The following is a 19,482-nucleotide window of genomic DNA, read 5'->3' on the forward strand; positions in this document are numbered from 1 at the left end:
CATGCTGAGCACATTTATCATTCTATGGAGTGCAAACAATGTACTCATCCCTCTGTAGTACACAGCAATTGAGATATCCACCAACCTTCACGTGAGCAGAAGGCACATTGAGAAAACTTGTGATTAAAAGCCTTTCATAGGGAGTTTGCTTTTCTTCTAAGGCAATTAAAAAACCCCTTAAAACTGGTTATTTAAGTGCCCAGATTTCTATGTCCACACATGCAGAGAGGCAAATCATGCTGTGCTTGGGTTGTTTCAAATACTCAGTAACACAGGGCATTCATCCAACATTTCACATTAATGTTTAGAGGAGGGGAGCCTCACCAACCTACAGCCGTGCTGGCCGAGGCTGGTCCTTGGCATCTGCCTTGTCAATATTTCTCTGTGCAGCAGGTCCCTAGGCAGGAGCTGTTTGCTGGGTGCTGTGAGCAGGCTTTGTGGGAGCGTTTTGCCTGGGGGTTGGTGATTCCCATGAACTCTCTGCCAATGCTTAGTGTTGGGATGCTAGCCCCATGCCTGGCTGAGCAGGAGGAGCTCTGGGGCAGTGCTGGCACAAAAGCTGAATTTCCTGCCTTCTCTCTGTTCCCTGCTGGAAAAATTGTGGCAGCTACCTCCCTTTCCTTCCTCCCCTCAGTTTTTACTGCTGGCTGCCTCCAGCCCACCCAGTTTATGTTTCCTCTGCAGAAACCAAATCCCATATTGCCCCATTTACTGCTGCCCATTCCCATGCAATGCAGGAGGAGCCCTGGCCCTGTCTCCTTTTCCAGCTATGGGGCTTCACATTTATGCTCTCCCTTCCTTAATATCCATCTCTTTTGGCTGTTTTCAGGTGCTTTTGCCCTTTGTGGGGAGAGTGTTATGTGTCTCTGGCCCAGGAATTTCTCCCTGCCTTTGTGTCCTCCCCATGCTCATGCCTGTGTGTTTTCCCCACTGCTGTGCAGCAGACTGTCTCTGTCGTGTGACACCAGCCTGCAAACCAGGACCAGCAGCTACAGAGAAGAAGTAGAAAGTTGACCCTGAGTGTAAAATCTCCCCATGTAGGATTTGTATAGTTTGTTTTTGTATAGTTTGTTTGTTGCTGAAGAGAGACGTGACTGGAAGGAAGGTGACAGCTTGACAAACTGGAGGTGGTTTCCCACCTCCCTAGGCAGCGGGAATCTCAGGCTTCCAGCTTGTTGCCATCAGGCAGCAAAGGATGTGGCCTTTCTCCCTGCCTTATGGTTTTAGCACTGCCTGCAGTATCTAAATACACCTCACAGGGATTCACCTCAAACATGGCCAGTGTAACTCTGCTCAGGATCTGCACTGTCCTTCCAGCTGCCAATGTGAGAATTTCACAGCGGAGAAAATCCTGAGGTGGAAAATGCCTTATGTTTCAGGAGGCTGTGTTAAGACCAGGCAGTTTGCAGCAGTGCAAAACCACTGTGAGACCAGGCTGGAAAACTGTGCAATTCTGGCTTTTGCTGGTAGTGAAGTGGCAGTGACCAGCATGGGGCTGTTACTGGGGACACAGCTTTCCTTTCACCAGGGGCTGTCACAGCCTGAGTGGTTGTGTGCAGGTCCTGTTACAGGCACAGCTGAATGTGTGTGTGAGGCATGCCACACTTTGGGTATTGCTTAGTGTACTAAAGAAATGTGGAAACACAAAGTTTGTGGGTTTTTTTGAGTTTGCTTCAAGTTCATGAAGTTTGCAAATGGCTTTGTTTAATTTAATATCCTTCCACACACTTATCTGCTGCATCAGCTGTTATCAGCTTCAGCCATTCACAGGATTACATCAGAACCTTGGTTCCCATTTAAAATCTACTTTATGTGACTATAGAAGGAAAATCTAAAGTACAAGTCCTTAAGGATGAAACACTAGAAACTATTAAATACTAGAATCAGTACTACTTCTATAAGGTTAATTTTTCAGAAAAAAAAAATCTGGGTGGGGGGGGATTATTCCCTTTTTTCTAAAAATTTATTTCTGGAGTATTCAATGTTTTTTTTTTTATTTGTGATCTTTGAATAGCAAGAAAGGAGTTGATGTTTCCAAACAGCACTGTTAAAATTGCACTTAAACCTCTTCTATTAGCGTACCTGTATTTTTGTTCTTTGGATAATGTATGAACCTTTATACAAAATGCACTACAAAAGAAAAAATAAATTTATCTCAAGAGTTAGTGTAAATGGTCATGCGCTGGAAAGAAAGACAAATGAGTTGTGAAAACAGAAATAGGAGAAGTGCAAGGACTGTACTGGGCCTGGGGAAAGGTGAGATAAGAGAATGTAGAGATGAAGCAGCATTAAATGAAAGAGAAAAGGTAACAGACAACAGAGCTCCAAGGTAAGAGTAAACAAGTTGTTTACTTGGTGTCAGGCAGCAGCTATTTCTTGGGACCTCTGAGTTCCCAGATCAGTCCCAGAGTGTCTACAAGGACAGCTATCTCTTTCTTGATAAAGGACCTTTTTTTTTTTTCTTTTTACTGGAACTGTGGTTTCAGGAGGCTCTTTCATGGTCACGAGGGCTCGCAGAATTATCATTGCTCGACAGAGATCACTATTTATTCCTGATGGTGTGGAAAAAGAGAAATTAAAAAAGCAACTTTGACTTCTCCATAACTTGTGTGTAGTTGCAAAGGCCCAGGGTCACACAAAAAACCCCATAATACAACATTCTGAGAGAGAGTACGTTTAGATCAGATATTAGGAAGAAATTTTTTACTAGAATTAGAGTAGAATTAGTTAGGGTGGTGAGGTACTGGAACAGGTTGCCTGGGGAAGCTGTGGATGCTTTTTCCCTGGAAGTTCAAGACCAGACTGGATGAGCTCTGAGCAAACTGGTCTAGTGGAAAATGTCCCTGCCAACAGCAGGGAGACTGGACTTAGATCATCTTTAAGGTCCCTTCCAACCCAAACCATTCTGTGATTCTGTGATAATACATAATACACAAACATAACATAAACACCTGTAGGTTCTGCTTTATAACCTTAAAGCAAGGAATTATCATGTGCAGCTTTCCCCAGGACACCTCTTTGGTAATTGGTCCCAGGTAAGCCAGTAGAGCATTGGTCAGGTTTTGAGTGGGAATATATCACATCCTCATCAGCAAAGTGGTGAAAGCACCAGCTGCTGGCTGTTATGCCAACAGTTGACACAGGCACTGAAATACCTGCAGAGTTTATAGTCCAAATCCCTTGTCCATTACCTCTCATTCAAACTGCAGCAGACATCAGTTTATTCCTTTGCCTTGGCTGCAGCTCCTCCTGCACCTACTGACTGCTGTTGTTGTGCCTTCTGCTAATCCTTCCCTCTCTAGGCTGAGCAAATGTAATTTTTGCAATCCTTCCTGAGATGTCATTTTTTTCTAGACTTCTGATGATTTTTAAGGTTCTCTGCTAACCCCCCACCTCCAGAAATCCACATTCTTTTTCACATGCTTCTGAAGCTGGACCAAGTACTTCATCGGAATGAAAGGATTTAGCCAGGTGGTTTTGGCTATCTAGTGCACTGTCAAGTGAAAGAAATATCAAACAGGCCATTCCACTTGTTATCTGTAACAAGAGTGACTTTTCCATAAAAATAATTTCTTTTCAAAGTTAGGTATTGATGCCAAACCAGACAGCACTTAAATTCAGTAACTCATGTAATTAATAGAATCAATATATATTTTGAACTATCTATTAATCTTTAAAAATGTTTTTGCTTTGGCATTTGGTTTTGAATTATCTCGTTCATGTGATGTTTCAAACTTTGTGGTTCATAACCTGTGGTATCCTGTAGGGTGTAAACAGAAGTACTGATATAATAATGTGCAATTGTTCCCCTTTTTTTTAATGTTTTGATTATAGCAATAACAGGCACCCAATTAATAAGAGGTCAGAACCTGTCTGTCTTCCCAGTGTAAAGGTAACAATAATAAGAAAAAGAGAGAGAGAAAAGGTTATGAGTACTCCAAGCTCAGATCTTAGAGACTGAAGCCTACATCAAAAGCTGCAGTCTGAGGACAACTGTGGCCGTCAGTCAGTCCTGTCTAAATTCAAGGGCTCCTTCTGAATTTAAAAGGAGAAAGTAAGTTCAGTGTTCTGGTTCATCCATTTCAAAATCTGAAGACCAATGCTTTCATTTTAGAACAAATATGTCATTTAAATCCAACCTAGGAAAGACAATAAATGGAAATTCTGTGAACCTGAAAAAAAACCCAAACAAGACACAACAGTTACTCTCTTTTCAGTTTGGTCTTCTGGCCATGTGTCACATGTTCTTGGATCTTAATTCCTTCATATTTTTCCCTGTGACCCTGTCTTACTGTCTCTAGACCTTTCTGCCCTTCTCTTCTTCCTCTCTTGTTGTGTTTCTCCCAGTCTGGATTTCTTTTTGCCTTATTATCTGCTTTAAAACATGGTGGGTTTTGGGGTTTTTTTCTTTTTGGATCTTACCACCACCAGCATCCCCCCTTCACTCAGCACAGGGTTGTGTCTGGGAGCCTTTCAGCTCCACATGTGTTCTCTGGACACAAGGGTGCTGCGTCGTGGGTTGCCCATCATCCTTTAGCTGGGTTTATTGCCAGCAAACTGCAGTGGTTTCTGTGTGGAAACAGTGGCTGAGTAGATTCGGCTACTTCTATGTGAGAGTACATCCATGTGCTCTCATATCAGAGGGATCACTGCATTCAAATCTGCTAAAAAACAGGCGATTGTAACTTTACTTAGTTGTCCATGATCTGAGCCTGCAGCCAACCTGACATGAGCAGAAAATGAAAATTTCTGTCCTTCTCTTTGTCTATCAGCCATCTCTAATGGTGAAAATTATTTTCTCTATCATTTTTTTGATCTCTTGCTTTTATCCCCCTTAGGATTCTCGGTAGTTACAATTTAACATTGCAAATAAGAGCATAATAAACCACCAGTTATATCATATCTTTTAATCAAACAGTTCCCCCCACAATCCTGTCAAGGTTTAAACATTTTTGCATGATGTGTTCAACTTAATTTTAAAGTATAGTTAATTATTCAACATTTTAAGAAAACAATTAATTCATAAAACTCTATTGTACTCTGTTAATTGAAATTATCTTAGTTTATCTCTAACCTGTGATAAAATCAACAAATACTGAGTCATAATAGAACTGTGACTTATTTCACTTTTTTTTTTAGTTTTGAGGAAACCTTGGCCTATCAACACGGTTATTAAATGGAACACCTTTAAAAGATGAATAATCTAAGTATTGCAATGAGCTTCCTACAAAGTGATGCTGAATTAGAGGAAGAGTTTCGGGAAGAGTGAGTTTGGGAATGAGCTCATTGGCCAGCTAGTACATTTAGCTGGCATTACAGACATGGTAGCTACTGAGATCTGTTAAAACAAAACCAGCTGAAATGTAGGCACTGTTGAAAAAACATTCTGTTCTAGTGCTGTGGCCTTGTGGTATGGGGGATTACAGGAGCTTTGTCAGCAGCACATAATGAGATTGAAGAGATGGAAAAATGCTTGCTGTTTAGGGAAACAAGATTGCCTTTAGGTCTCTCTGGATAAAATTTGTTTTCCAAGTTTTTCAAGTGTGGGCTATGAAGCATCACTCTGACTGGGTAACCACGTGGCAAGAAAACCTGTGGTTTAAATGCAGTGTGCACAAGTCTGTGCATGGTGTGACTGTGTCCGCGTGTTCTGGGGAGTAGAGCTGGGGCAGCAGCAGGCCCACAGGGGACTCATTTAATTTTATATAGGATATGCCCATATCAAACTGGGCCAGCATGGGCTCTGAAAAGGCATTATGGAGGCAGCAGCATACCTAGAAAATGCCCAAGAAAGTGGGGCTCACTGGGAAGGGGCTGAGACCCGTTAGAAACCTGCAGGTGCCAAGAGCACTGATAACACACTGCTTGGAGAGGAGTTGTAAGGGCTCATCTGGTTAGACCTTAATACATTTCTGCAGAGCCCCTGCAGTTGTATTATGTTGTGTGGGGGTTTTTTCCAGGTTAGGTCTGTGGCTCTTGCAGGCTTCGGGTGCTGCTCATGAAATTTTAATCAGAGCTCAGTACACCGAGCAAAGGGAACAAAACTGACTGTTCTGCCCTGTAGCCAAAAAAAGAGAGAATGCCAGCAGATATTACCATGAATGGAGTCACACAAGAACACTGACATGCTGTCCTGACTCAGTTTAGCATGTCTGTACTACAGCATGCTAATGCAGCCTGACAGGATGCTTCAAACCTGACAGAACATAGGGATTAGCCTGTGCCATTTTCCTCTCCCATTCAGTTATAGAGTTGATCTATTCCTCCACAAATGTACCCATACTTGTCTCACAGCAGTCTAAAATGGTTGAGAAATGCCTGTTTCTGAGTCAGTGCAGCTTTTTCACCCCTTTCAACACCCCGTAACTTCTTTTAGTAAAAAAATATGAATACCACAGCAATAAGACTGAAAATCTTGCTTGAAGCCAAAACACTTTTTGAGTTATGATGTTACAACCTTGGAGCACAGTAAGAAGAGACAGAAATTATTTTTCTTGTTGAAGTTTCTTTTTTGGATTATTTATTTGTTTATATTGAAGTGCCACCTACTAATGATGTTTTAAGACTGGCATCATGTATGGCAGTAAAACCCCAACAGCTGGATCACTGTGTTGAGGGCAATGGGGAAAGTCAGTCTTTCAATGTGGTGCTTCTTGAGCCATGTTCTGGGAATTCTCCTCCTCCTCTCACGTTGAGGCATCAGGGTGATGCTGAAAAGCCCTCCTGAAGTGCTTGTACTAGCCAGGGAGCCGGTACAATTTTGTTACTGCAAGCAGGAGAAGGGCTGCTTACTCCTGTGACCAGTTATTTTAGTTAACCCTCCACCCTGAAGACTCAGAGCAGCTGTGGTTGTATTCAAGGAGAGGAGGAGATAGCAAAACCACTTTAATTGTCTCCATTTCCCCCCTCCCAACTGGTCTGGGAAAAGAGCATGCAGTCCAAGGTGGGAGGCAGCAGCAGATGCTTCCCATTACAGCAGTCTGGGCAAAACGAAGAGATTTAGGCTATAGCTTGAAAATGTTGGTAGCAGAGTTATATGATTTGGTTGCTTCTGCTGATAAGCTTCTGAACTTGATTTTCCAGGAAGGTCCATGCTGCTCTCTGTTATTATGACTGTGTAGTGCTGAATAGATCTGGAAGGTGCAGAAGTGATATGATTCTTTCTGTGTTTCTTTCAGAAGATGGCATTCAAGCCCCTACTGTCAAGACAGCCACTTCTTCAGTAGCACCAAAAGCTGGTAAGGCTTCCAGTTTGCTGTTATCTGGTGTTCTGAAGATCCTGTTGTCTTTCTAGCTTTCAGCTTTTCCAGCTTTTGGGAGAAACCAGGTGAATTATTTCATGAAGGGTAATCATAGAGCAATGTATTTCCCCAAATCTCTTATGAAACTCTGTTGCAAAGAAAGGATTGAAGTATCTTAGTATGGAGACACTTAATTTGAGCAGGCTGCACTTTTTGTTTGCGGTGAAAAAGGTTCTCTGAGTTCCTGTGCTCTCAAGGAGTGGTTCAAGTGAGATCAGAGATTCATAAATTACCAAAGACTCCCAGTTCAAGAGGACTTAACAGAGAAAATACATGCTTCACATGTTAAAAGTCTGTGATTCTGGTCTACATCTTCAACTGTCACATTCAGTTCTCTTTATTTTGCAGCTTTATTATGAAAATGTATGAAAAATCAATACCATATTTCAATCATGTGATCTTCTTTATTGGTCTGAATATTGAAGACTGTTGCATTTAATAAGTTATACATATGAGAGAAGAAAACATGGACAGAGTGTTCTATTTTTTGATAACTGGGGTTGCTAATGAGTCTGCTGTGGAGCTGAAAGCACTGAGATGATGAAGTATACACTTGAAGTGCTAGTAATGGAGGTGGATAAGATGCAACCAGGTGACATATGTGTATATTATGTTTGTTACAGCAAAGGTTTTGACCTGTTCAAATTGTGTTGCAGCTTTTTCATGCAGTTCTCAAAAATCCTGGTGTTTATGTCAGTTTAAAAGACACTTCATAAATGTACCTCACAGTGAGTTAACTCTTTGAATGCTTCACTGAAATTTTTCTTGCAGTTTTTTTTCATGGAAGGGAAAGCAGTGTTGGTATTTATGCCATTATGAGAAAAGCATTAGAAAGCAAGTATGATATTAAAACAATTTGTGAGTGTGGAACAAGGAGTCCCATTCCTTGAGGCATTGCTATTCTAGGTGAACAGCCATAAAACTGAGAGCAGAGAAAGGATGTATAAGTTATATTTCAGAAGTTCCAGTGTGAACATTGCATTTAGAAGTACTTGAGTCTTATGAGAGAAAATTACATGGGGTGCAATGATTTATTCCTATTCTTTCACATACATCATCCATTAAAAATGCTAGAAGAGGTAGTATGTAGGTAGAGGTAGTAGTCAGGTGTTTAGTTGAGCCTATTTAGCTGGCAGTAGCACTTCCTGTTTGCATTAGATCACAGAATTTAAAGCTGAACTCATAAACTGATTGGTTATAGGTTATATAGATTCCCTGGCTGTAATTTGGTAAGTCCATTCCTTTGAGCCAGTGCTGGGGGTTCATGGGACCTGCAGTAGGCCATCCATGCACAGAAAGACAAGGTGATTTAAACCTTGCTATCAGTGATGTTTGGGCAACTCTGCTCCCATCTCTGCATAGCATCCTCTGCAGGCATCCCTTCCGTGGCTGGGAAGGGATCCCTGCTGCCTGCAGGAGCCCTTTCCCCTCCCCTTAGCCGCCAAGTCTCACTCCTCTTGAGGACAGAACTAGGAGTCCCCTTACAAAGGGCACTGAGTTCACCCCAATAAATATAATTTACTAGAGAATACTATTCATATCATCCACAATGTCCTAAGCTCTACTGTACTCCAAAGAGGAGGGCCTGCTGGGGGCTCCTTTTTCCCCAGAAATCTGGGTGCAGAGCAAGAAGGTCTGGGAAAGCTGGCCAGTGAAGAAGACTCAAACATGTCTCAAAGTGGGCAAACACAGGGAAAAATTGCCAAAAGACAAGGAGAGTTTGTTCCCCTTCAGCTCCTTACCTGTGATCTATAAGCTGTGCTCCTGTGTGCCACTCACACTTCTTTATCGATATTTTACATCCCTCCTCCTGCTCAGCAGGTATGCAGCAAAGTGCTGCTCAGAGGGGTAGTCCAGCAGCACACTGAACCCACCCATCCATTCCAGGCTCTGTTCCCCTCACTTCTTCCCTTGGAAGTGAAGCCAAGCACCTCTGTATAACCCCCAAAGATCATGCACCTCTCCTTTAGGGGCTGTCTGGAAGGAACAATTGCTCCCTTTCAGTAGGCACTTGCAGGTTGTTCACAGGCCAAACTTCCCCTCTGAAACCAACCACATGTACTTTGAATCCTCTTTTGAAATGTGTGGGTTATAAAGCTCTGTGAGGGCCAGCCTTTAAACAGAAATTCACTGTTCATGATAAAACAATGTGCTGTTTATTTAGGCATGATTAAATAAATCCATAATGATGTGAATGCCTTTCTTGCAGAAGGGGAATCTGTGACTAGAAGAACTTCACAAGCAACAACATCAGTAACACCAGTGCTGACAACAACTGCAGTCAACACTACAAATGAAACCACCACAAGCAGTAAGTGAAAATCTCTGAGTTAATTGATGCTGCTCTAGTGGTCACTGAGGAAATTAATTAGGTAGTACTTCTTGGCTTGGGAATTTGTTTTACAGGAAGCGTACTCTTTGGTGAAACCTTACAGGTGTATGCAGGAGCTCCCTTCTGGTCAGGCTTAGAAGCAGCTCCAAGCTGCACCTTCCAGCTGCATTGTCACAGGCTTGTCTGCAGTGGGATGACCCAGCTATGGGCCAGGGAGCGGCTTTCCCTGCTGTCAATGGGGCCGTGCCCCTGTTGACTTTGAATTTCAATTAAATATCCTTTTGATAATTTAAAGTTAGTCTGCAAGCAGGGCAGTAGGTGTATTTTATGAGTGTTTACAAAATCAAGGAAATAAATGGAATGTCTTTCCTGTGTTAGGCCCCACGTCTTCTTCACCTAATGCTACATCACAAGCAGCACAAGGCACAACAGAAAAACCATCAACTGTGACTTCAACAGCAAATGCAAGTCTCAGCACAACAAACAGTAAGTGATGATTTCACTGAGCCATTTCTGAGTCATTCTATGTTACATTTCTGTAAAACTCTGCAAAACAATAAAAGGAGGTCAAAAAGAGTTGTTTGATGGTTTAGGGAATCAGAGCTATTCATCCTAGCATATTACATATCTTAAATGAAACTTGTCCTGGAATCCTCCACAAAGAATAATATATCTTTAGTTTGTAATGGAGGTGATCTGAAGCCATTACACAGGGTGTTCATCTCCCTCTAACAGAGAGATGTATTTGGAAGGGTTTTAATTTTTTACTTTCTTCTTTGTTTTTTTTTCAATAAGTATGAAATAAAAAATAATTTTCTGTGATCAGAAAGCTGGCAGAACAATACCCCTTTGTTTTTTATTTTTGTATGTGTTAGAACACTATGGTTATTATGTTTCATATTATTGGTAGCCATAGTACTGAAAGAGAGGTGGTACTAATTACTCTGCATCAATCTAGAGAGATACTTTTATTTCCCATAAATCTTTGGAATATCATGTGTGTTGGCCTGGAATATCAGATTGGATTTTAGGGGAAAGAAAAAACCACAGAAAAACAAACAAAAACCCCAAACAAACAAAAAAACCCACAAAACCCCCAAACAAAACCCCAAACAAAAAATTAAGCCCACATATCCAGCAAGTAGTTGGGTTAATTTTAAATAGTACAATAAGATCCCAAAGGAATCCAGTAAGCTTAAGATGAAATTCAATCTCCCTTGTCTATGATATGCACTGTGTTTGCTCCAGTCTTCTGATGAACCAGAGCTTTGGAACGCTCCATTTTTTTTATTTTTAATTGGCTAAAAAAAATTAAATACACCAGATAACTACCTCAGCAGTCAGTGGTACACCAATGTACTCAGAATTGATGTTTACAGCATACTGAACTGTTACAAATTATTAGAATATGACTTCTCTTCCCTTGGTTTATTTGTCTGGAAAGGTACTCCTGTGAAGCAGTCTGCATTTTTTTTTTTTTTGTGCAAATTTTCCTTTAAAGCCACCCCTCATGGACCCAAGCCTGCCAAGCTTCCTGGAGAACTATTCCCCTTTCACTCCATGGTTTCATTTTCTACTGATGCAGCTTTCCCGCTGTGTGTTGGGTAAGGAGTGGCCTGATTGTCAGCCCAAAATCTTTGGGGTTTTGGCTTGGCATTTAAATGCCACTGTCAGTGAGTCACAGAATACACACAGCCTGGCCAATGCACAAGCTGCTCAAAGTGATACCAAAGCCCCCAAAAATCTCTTAAAACTTGCAATTGTGGCACTGCAGGCCTGTCAGAAGCCACAGCATGGCACATTGCATTATGAATGTAATTCCTGCTCCTTTCAATTTGGCAGAGGTTCCTGGCTCGTGGCTACCAGAGCAGCACAGCCACCTGGAACTAAACCTTGGTGACAGGTAGAGCTGCCGGCAGGGGAAGGAAAGCTAATGAGGAAAGGCATGCCTGCCAGTGCAGCTTAGCTCCAGCCACTGCTCTGTGCTGAAAAACGGCTGCTGGAGGTGTGATGGGCCTGGGCAGGGAGCTCTCTTGCTTCCTTTCCATTCCTCTTGAATACTCTTCCCACCAGGTAGAGTTCAGTCCCTAGCTGTTTGTGTTGTGGTTTGGTTTTAAAACTCCTCATTTTAGCTAAGCCCTCCCCTCCCAAACTTGTGGTAAAAAAATGCTTGGTAAATTAATCTAAAAACAGGGCTTTCCTGCCTCTCAGTCCCCTTTGTAAGAAAGAAAACTGGCACAGTGTGTCCAGGGCATTAGAAATGCCCTGCATTAAAAAAAAAATTGTATCATCTTTTAATGCAAAAGTAGTACTTGGGAATGTCTGTATGTGAAAGCCAATTTTAGTGGGGTTTTTAAGATAAAATTGTGGTCTACATTTCAAGAAAATCCTAGCCTTGGCTTCAGCAGAAAGGGGTGGGATGGGGCACAAGGTGTTGGTGCTGGGACAGGGCATGGCCCTGGGGCTCTGTGTGTGTGACCAGCCTTGCAGAAAACCCTCAGAGCCCCTGGCCACCATCCTGCTGCTGCTGCAGCCACCCTGCATTCCCAGCCCAGCACGGGCACAGCCGTGGGGGTGGCCCTGGCTCCATTCCCTGCATCCTCCCAGCCCCTGCCACACCCCAAGAATGTGCTCCCTGGAGCCAGCACAGGCACAGCAACGCTCCTGCTCTCAGTATGGACAGGAGGGAAAAGCTGGCTGCTGTCTCTCCTTCTTTTTCACTAGCACTCATTTCTCCTTCTTTCTGCACTGGTTGCATGAGGCAGAAATTGGTGGTACCTTTATGACACGTCAAAATTTACTTTTGCTACACCTGATTTTTAATAAATAGCAGGCACCTTTGTTGTTTTGCAATGGAAACCATCCCTTTCTCTACTTCAATCCCTGCTAAAAGCTCCGGCAAACGATTGCATTCACACAACTGAGATTTGACAGGGCTTTCTGTCACTGCTGCAATTTCTGTGGCTGCTGTCACCTTTTATTATAGATTCAGGAAAAGCCCCCAGTGCTTCATACACTGAAATCATGCAAACATCTTTGTCCTTTATTTTTTTTATAAGACTTCAGTGTTCTTTTCCTCTGCAGGCAACAAGTACAATCTCTCCTGCTTGCTTTCCTACCCTGTTTATTGTGTTAGAACCCAACATCAGACTGGTCTCCTTAGCCTTCTTATTTTCAATATAAGGTGTCAAATCCAAGAGTTCACATTTAGTCAGTGACTTCACTTGTGCAGTTCAGGCCCTTAAACCAAGAATTTGTAGTGTGTCACACCACAGAAAATTGCATCTGCAATCAGGATTTCATATCCTGGGACACCTGAAGTTATCAAATAGAATAAGAAATGAAATGCAATGAATATTTCTGTTCTTCCTCCCTTGGATATGGAGCAAGCGTCTTATGTAAGATCAGGATTCAAAGTGTTATGTGACAAATAAGAGTGGATTTTTGACTGTTGTGTTTCTGAGTTACACCACTCTCCTGGATGATGATACATTATGGTGCAGCGATATATTAAATATTAAAAAGTGACAAAGGGAAATAGTGGAGGATTTTTTTTTTAAATCCAACTAATGGTAATTAAAAAGTAAGTTTTACCTCAGGAACTACCAGAAAAGCGTTCTTTTAACAGGTATTGCTAAATTCTCCTCAGTTTGTTAGCACATGCTACAGGTAAACACTGGCTGCTGAGACATTTTATGCAGAGAGACGTTTTAAAATATGAATTTTGAAATACTTTGGGGTTTTGCTTACCAGAAAACACAAAGCTGCAGACAGCACCTGCAATCAACTATGGATGTAAACATTAAAACTGAGATCTGTTTGGTTACCTCCCTAGCCAGTTTCCATTCCTCTGAATTGGATTTGCTACAATGGATTTTTCAAAGCTTTTATGCACTCATTCATGCAAATGGCTTTTCAGGCTACTGATTATGGGGGCAAGGCCTATATGTGTGTTAATGCTAAAAATACAAGCTCAAAGGAAAAGCTTTAGTCTTCCATTTAAAGGAGCTTTTGTGCTGGTATTTTAACATGGTTTAGGTGGAGTTCATTTTGCCCCTTCAAATGTTTCCTTGTTTGATTTATTGGTCAAGGAAGGTTTCAACACACATAAGGATGTCCATATTCTTTGCAGAGCACAGAATATATGCAGGGTGTTTGTTTAAAGGGTGTTTTTAAAGGGGTACTTGAAGCATCTTAAAATGTCAAAACTAATTAGGTAGCAGCTTACTGTAAAGAAAATTCAAAGTACTGTCTGGAAATGCCAAAATGTATGTGGATTATACGTAGGTTAAGCAGAAAACCGTGCTAGGATCAAGTGAGGATATGTGTCGAATTTCAGCTAGTTAAAGAAAATTAAGGGTTTTCAAAGCATAGAGAGTAAGGAAATTCCTGAAGCTCAGACAGCAGCTTTGCAAGGCAGCTTCAGGTTCCCTGTTGCTGATTATCCCTTTGCCAAATACGTGTTAACACACTGTCATTTATCTTATCAAAATATCAGCAGGGAGAGCTGCATCACCACCAGAGTTCTGCCGCCCAGCCATCATCCCCATTTGGACAGCTATTTTACACTCTGTACTGCTTTATCATTTTTATTCGTAATCAGCTGTTAACAGCAGACCCATGAACCGATGATGCGAGCTCTGCAGCAGCAGCAGCAGCCGCCCTTGTGCGCTGTGCTGCTTTCCTGCAAGGCCAGGCCTCCCCGTGGAGCGGCAGGGATCGGTGCTGGCGGAGGCGAGGCGTGAGGAATGACTGCAGCGATGTGTCAGCGGCGATGGCGGCACTGAGTCACTGCGCCCGTCCCCGCCGCAGCACGGGCACCGCAGCCTGCGCTGCCGCTGTCTCCTGCCGCCGGGACCCAGCTAAAGCTCGCAGGGACATGAGCTACGGGATTTAGCGAAAAGGCTCATCTTTGTTGAGTACATGAGCAGTGGCTGGGTATGGATGCTCCTGTTCCCACGGACTTTGGTGCAGAAGCTGTCTCATCTGCTAAATGTGTTGGTGGTAGAGCCTGTGCTGTGCATTGGGCGTGAGGTTTGGATGCTGCTTCAAAGCCACAAGTCAGCAGAGAATTGGGTTGCTAGGATTTAATCTTGCAGTGGAATTAAGGGAGCCTTACCCGCCAGGTCGCGTTTTCCCTCTTGGAAGTGGTGAAAACTGGCGTACGGATTTTTGCCCTGTAGCACCTCTACTTTACCCCTTGACTGGGGCTGTTCTGCAGTCTGGCAAAATAAATGCAACAACCTTTGTGCCAAGTCCTAGGTAAAGGTGCAAGTCATACTTGGTGCTACTTGGGTCAGTGGGAGAATTGTATCCAGGCTAAATTAAAAAAATAAAATAAAATGGAAATGCCATCATCCCTCCTCTCCCGATCCCCTGCCAAGGCATATCCAGCGCACAGCCCATGTTCCTGAGAACAATCTGTTCTCACAGCTCCCAAACACAAGAGGAGCACCCGAGGCTGGGTTGCTGCCAGGACTGATAGGATGCGTGGAACGAGTGATCCCCATGGGAAAACAGCCCTCTATGGGCTTACAGGGTAACTAGCTGCCTCCCTCTTACTCTCTCCCACACACCTGATTGTTTTGCAGTGTTCACAAAGTATATTTATGTTTGAGTATCTCTGCACTGTTATTCTGAGTTACTTTTCATTTTCCCATGCAATCCTTTTCTAACCTATGACAAGGGAGCCACAAGATGGTTGCTGTTACTGCTGCAAGCCTGTGCATCTTACAGGGAGAGGGAGGTACCTCAGTTTGAGGTCTTTTTCCTTTTTGAAAAATTGATCTCAGAATAAAATTCAACATATAAAATTTGAGTCTGAAGCCATGACAGTAAAAATCAAATATGGAAAAAGTTTGCTTCTAAAGATTGATTCAAATCTTCCATGAAGAGAATGTAGGAATTGTTAACATTATCAGATCCTTGCACTATACCATAGTATAAAATGAGGTAGAGGGGCTTTTTACACTCCTTTCTACCACAGGCAGACCTGTGTATTAAAGGGGTACAATGCTGAAGTTCCTGAAGGAAGCTGACATGAAATTCTGCTTCTCCTCACTAGAATCCCAGTGAAAAGGGGGATCAAGTTGTTTTTCATAATTTTCATGCCTCAACCTCAAAAGACACCGTGTCTGGCTGCCTAGCTTTTCTCAGTTTCCAAAATTGTATGAATCCCCCGACTCCAATGGTTTCGGCTCACTCTCTCTTATCTTACTGATTTTTGAAGCTTGCCTTTCTAAGCTACTGCACTTAACTGAACGCAAGAGGGGAAGGGAAAGGCCAAGTTAAAGGTGTGTAGTTGTAGAATAAGATGCTTTGGGTTCTTTGATTACCAAACAGGTAATCAGTTTCTAGATAAAGTGTGTACGGAAGCATTCCTCAAGATTTTCATATTGCATGTGTGTATTGCTGCTCGCTGACTGAAACATGTCTTAGTTGTTTTAGTTCCAGTGTTTAAAATTCTTATGAAGAAGCACTGAAAACAGTTTACAGCTCAGTAGCCTCTCTGATTTATATCAGACAGGAAGTAGAAAGTTACTCTTGAACACCTCTATGTTTTATTCAGTAGGCACTTTCTTGCCTATTGTTATTCTGAGGTTTGAGTACAGACGTAGGAATTATGGGCAGTGCTGGAATATCTCAAATTTCTTCTGGTCATTCTGTGACCTGCAGTTCCACAGGCTCAGGTCATGTCCTGCACCATTGTCTTGGCCTCACCTTAGGCTGCAAATCTTGTGACACAATAGCCTTGATCTCCTGTTGGCTGAGTGAGAGGAGAAAAAAGGCAATTTCTTTTTCATATATTAATATTCAGGGATATGTTATTTTCTAGGGCTCAACGGCACAGAATGAAATAATTAATTCTATGCTTAATTGCAATCCCTAAAATTTATACTCTATCACATTATGTGACAGTTGTAACTGAAGCTTGATAGATTGATTGATGGATTGATTTTAAAATGAAGGAAAATCATAGAGGGCAGTAAACTGAGCTTCTCCTGCTCATGTTGCTCTTGGTACAACACTGTCTAATTATTCTAGGGTCCCAAGGGTTGTTCCCTGGCACAGATATGAGGCTGTTTATCTTGCTACAATGTGCTTTGAAGGTGCCTCAGCTATGCCAGTAGTAACAATTCCATAGGGATGGTTTGTTCCTTGGGAGACAGTTACCAGAACATGCAGCGCTTTCTTACATTTAGTCTTTTCTATGATGGCCAGAGCTTTTTCCTGAGGGATGTTCCAGGATCTAAGACAATGCTTGTGTAGGTGCCTCTTCCCTGAACATCTCTCTCATTTTCAGCTACACAAGCAAGTGGAGCACAATTGCCACAAAATGAGAGTTTGGGTGCTGCGCCTACTACGGGACAGTCTTTTATTTCTACGGTCTCTCCTAAAACAAACACTTCTGCTTCTGGAACCTCAGGTAAGTATTGAAAACATGCACTTTCTTTCTCTCTACAAGCAGTTAAAAGATGCAAATAATTTTGAGTGTTTTCTCCATTTGCTGTGCATTGTGATGGAATGAGGGCCACATCTCCTTATTCATGCAGGGTACACTGTGTCCATGTCACCTAGCCTTGAAGTTGTGTTGAGTGATGGGTGAACTTCCAAACACTCAGTTGAGATACATGGTGTCATTACAGGAGGATATAAATTACAAATGATAATAGGAATTTTCATATATGCTGTGTGAGGTCATTGTGTAGCATTGGCTGTCAGAGGAGGTCATCAAGATAAATTCTCTGGCTGCAAGGCAGAGGAGACAAAGGAGAAAACAGCTATAATTTTTGCAGTTGTTATAAAATCTGGAGAGAAATTCTATGCGTATCACCAATTAAATGATGTTGTTCAAAATACAGCATGGTCGCATGCAAGGTCAAAAATGTATCAATTCTTCTCATCTCAAGTCTGGTCTTGCTGTTTTTCTGAGTGTCTTTTGGTGTGTGTATTCACTAAGAAATGCTGTGGTGAATGCAGACACCAGGTCATATGAATGATCATTTATTATACTTCTAGCTGGCTTAACTTCCCTAGGTTTTGAAGAACCACTTGTTCAGGTCTGCTTAAGGTCTCTTGGGCCTTCCTTTCATTTAGTACTTACTCTTAACTACATGTGTGTAACAACAACAACAAACAGATATGTTTACATATCCCTATTATTAATGGTAGTGCTTAACATCCCCCAAGGGATACAAGACTCTTTTTGCAACCTCTGGATTGTGTCTGTGGGAGATAAGCATGTGTGTGTACTGTGACTTTTCCTCATAAAGGAGAGGATTGGATATAAAAGTGGAGTTATATGCTCACTATGCACTGAAATGCCTGGAAACATGCAAAAAGATTATAAGCATTTTAAGGAAGTTAAAGTAAACCCAAGGCCACTGATTCAGAGAGAAGTCCTTGCAATTATTTCAATAAGCCCATTCCCCATAATGCATATACTGTGACCTGTGGTTACTTGACTTTCCTGTTGGGTTTCATGTCTTTTGGCAAATGTAGGCATAGTACAGAAACCTCATCATTGCTATACTGCAATAAAACATTAAATTATAACATTTTTAATTTAAAGGTCTCTCACTCAGGTAAATTCCCCAGGTTAATATTAAATTGTAATGCATATCTGACTGTGCATCATGTGTATTGAATTACCTACTGTGCTGTGTATATAATTACATTTTACACTTAAAATTTGTCAAGGAAGTTTTACAACCTTCCTGGGGTCTGTTTGCAAAAGTCATCATCTTACTCAGCTTACTCTGCTGTAAAACCAATAAATCTTCTTGAGCTCAGAGACTACCCAAGATGCCAGAACTATAATTGCCTGGCTGAGACAGAAAGAACCCGTCCATCCAGGGGCAGTCAGTCAGTCTAGGTATCATTTGCATAGCCAATGCTCCAAGTTCCCATAAAAATGCCATTTCAAAATCACTTCAGCCCACACCAGGATTTCCACACTATCACTTTTCCTGTCTCCTCACAGCACCAGCCTCTGGCTTCTTTCTTGAAGGTTGTATATGCAAGAAATCATTATTTCTCATCCTGATGTGTTAGGTAGCTTATTCCAAATGGTTAAGCTTTAGACCACCCTTGCTCCCTTATTCCCTTATTCTCTGTATGTGTTAAAAGCTTAAAGAAAAATGTCTTGGTTCCTTCTAAACAGATTTCCTCTCCTCTCTGCTCAGGCCCAGGGAAAGCCATATGCTGCACCCTAATGACTTTAAGGCAATGCAAGTGTGAAGCCAGTTGTTTCATCCTGTGCTGAGACTGCAGGAAATGCCACCTCTCTCACTGCCATTAGATTATTTATTTCTGGGTCTCCAGAATTTCACATTCATGGGCTGGGTGCCTTTTGTTCACCAAAGCAGGGGGCTGTGTGTGCCAAGGCTGCAGCCCTTGGGGGATAGAATAGCTTACAAGCTGGAGGTATCTGAGCCATGTCTTCTGCGTGGGAGCTCAGGAGAAGACAAATTAATGTGAAATGGATCCAAACCAGAACATTTCTATTTGGTATGCCCAACCAAAATTATCCAGCTGGCTAAATATGTTTAGTTTTGAGACCATTTTCCATTTTTAAAAAAAATGCCATTTTGGTGAAAGTTTCCTTTCTTGATGCAGAAAAAGAAGAAAGCACATTTTGCAGAGAAATTTCTAATCAGCCATATCAAAAGATCAGGGTGTGGGAGGAGTGCTACAGAGAGCTGGAGAGCGACTGAGAAGAGTGGGGGAGCCTGGGAAAGAACGTGTAGGAACATCAGAGAACAGAATTGCTGTATTAAAGGAGATTGAAAGCACCAGCCACAGAGGAGGTGCTGCGTAGTGCTCACCCAGGCTAGGGGAGGCAATAAG

The 19,482-nt window shown here is 42.1% G+C and overlaps 1 protein-coding gene across 2 annotated transcripts in view; it reads left to right on the forward strand.

Moving 5' to 3' along the window:
• Nucleotides 1–19,482, forward strand: part of EMCN (endomucin) — a 53,631-nt gene that overhangs the window by 9,018 nt on the left and 25,131 nt on the right. The window contains exons 2-5 of one of the 2 annotated variants that reach the window (XM_005484712.3): nt 7,179–7,238; nt 9,511–9,612; nt 10,012–10,119; nt 16,937–17,059. In XM_005484712.3, coding sequence (XP_005484769.2) covers nt 7,179–7,238; nt 9,511–9,612; nt 10,012–10,119; nt 16,937–17,059 — 393 coding nt within the window. The remainder of the gene's footprint in view (nt 1–7,178; nt 7,239–9,510; nt 9,613–10,011; nt 10,120–16,936; nt 17,060–19,482) is intronic. The other variant, XM_026792006.2, reaches the window with a different exon arrangement.

The sequence above is a fragment of the Zonotrichia albicollis genome, chromosome 5 (assembly GCF_047830755.1).
Source record: "Zonotrichia albicollis isolate bZonAlb1 chromosome 5, bZonAlb1.hap1, whole genome shotgun sequence".
Lineage (NCBI taxonomy): Eukaryota > Metazoa > Chordata > Aves > Passeriformes > Passerellidae > Zonotrichia > Zonotrichia albicollis.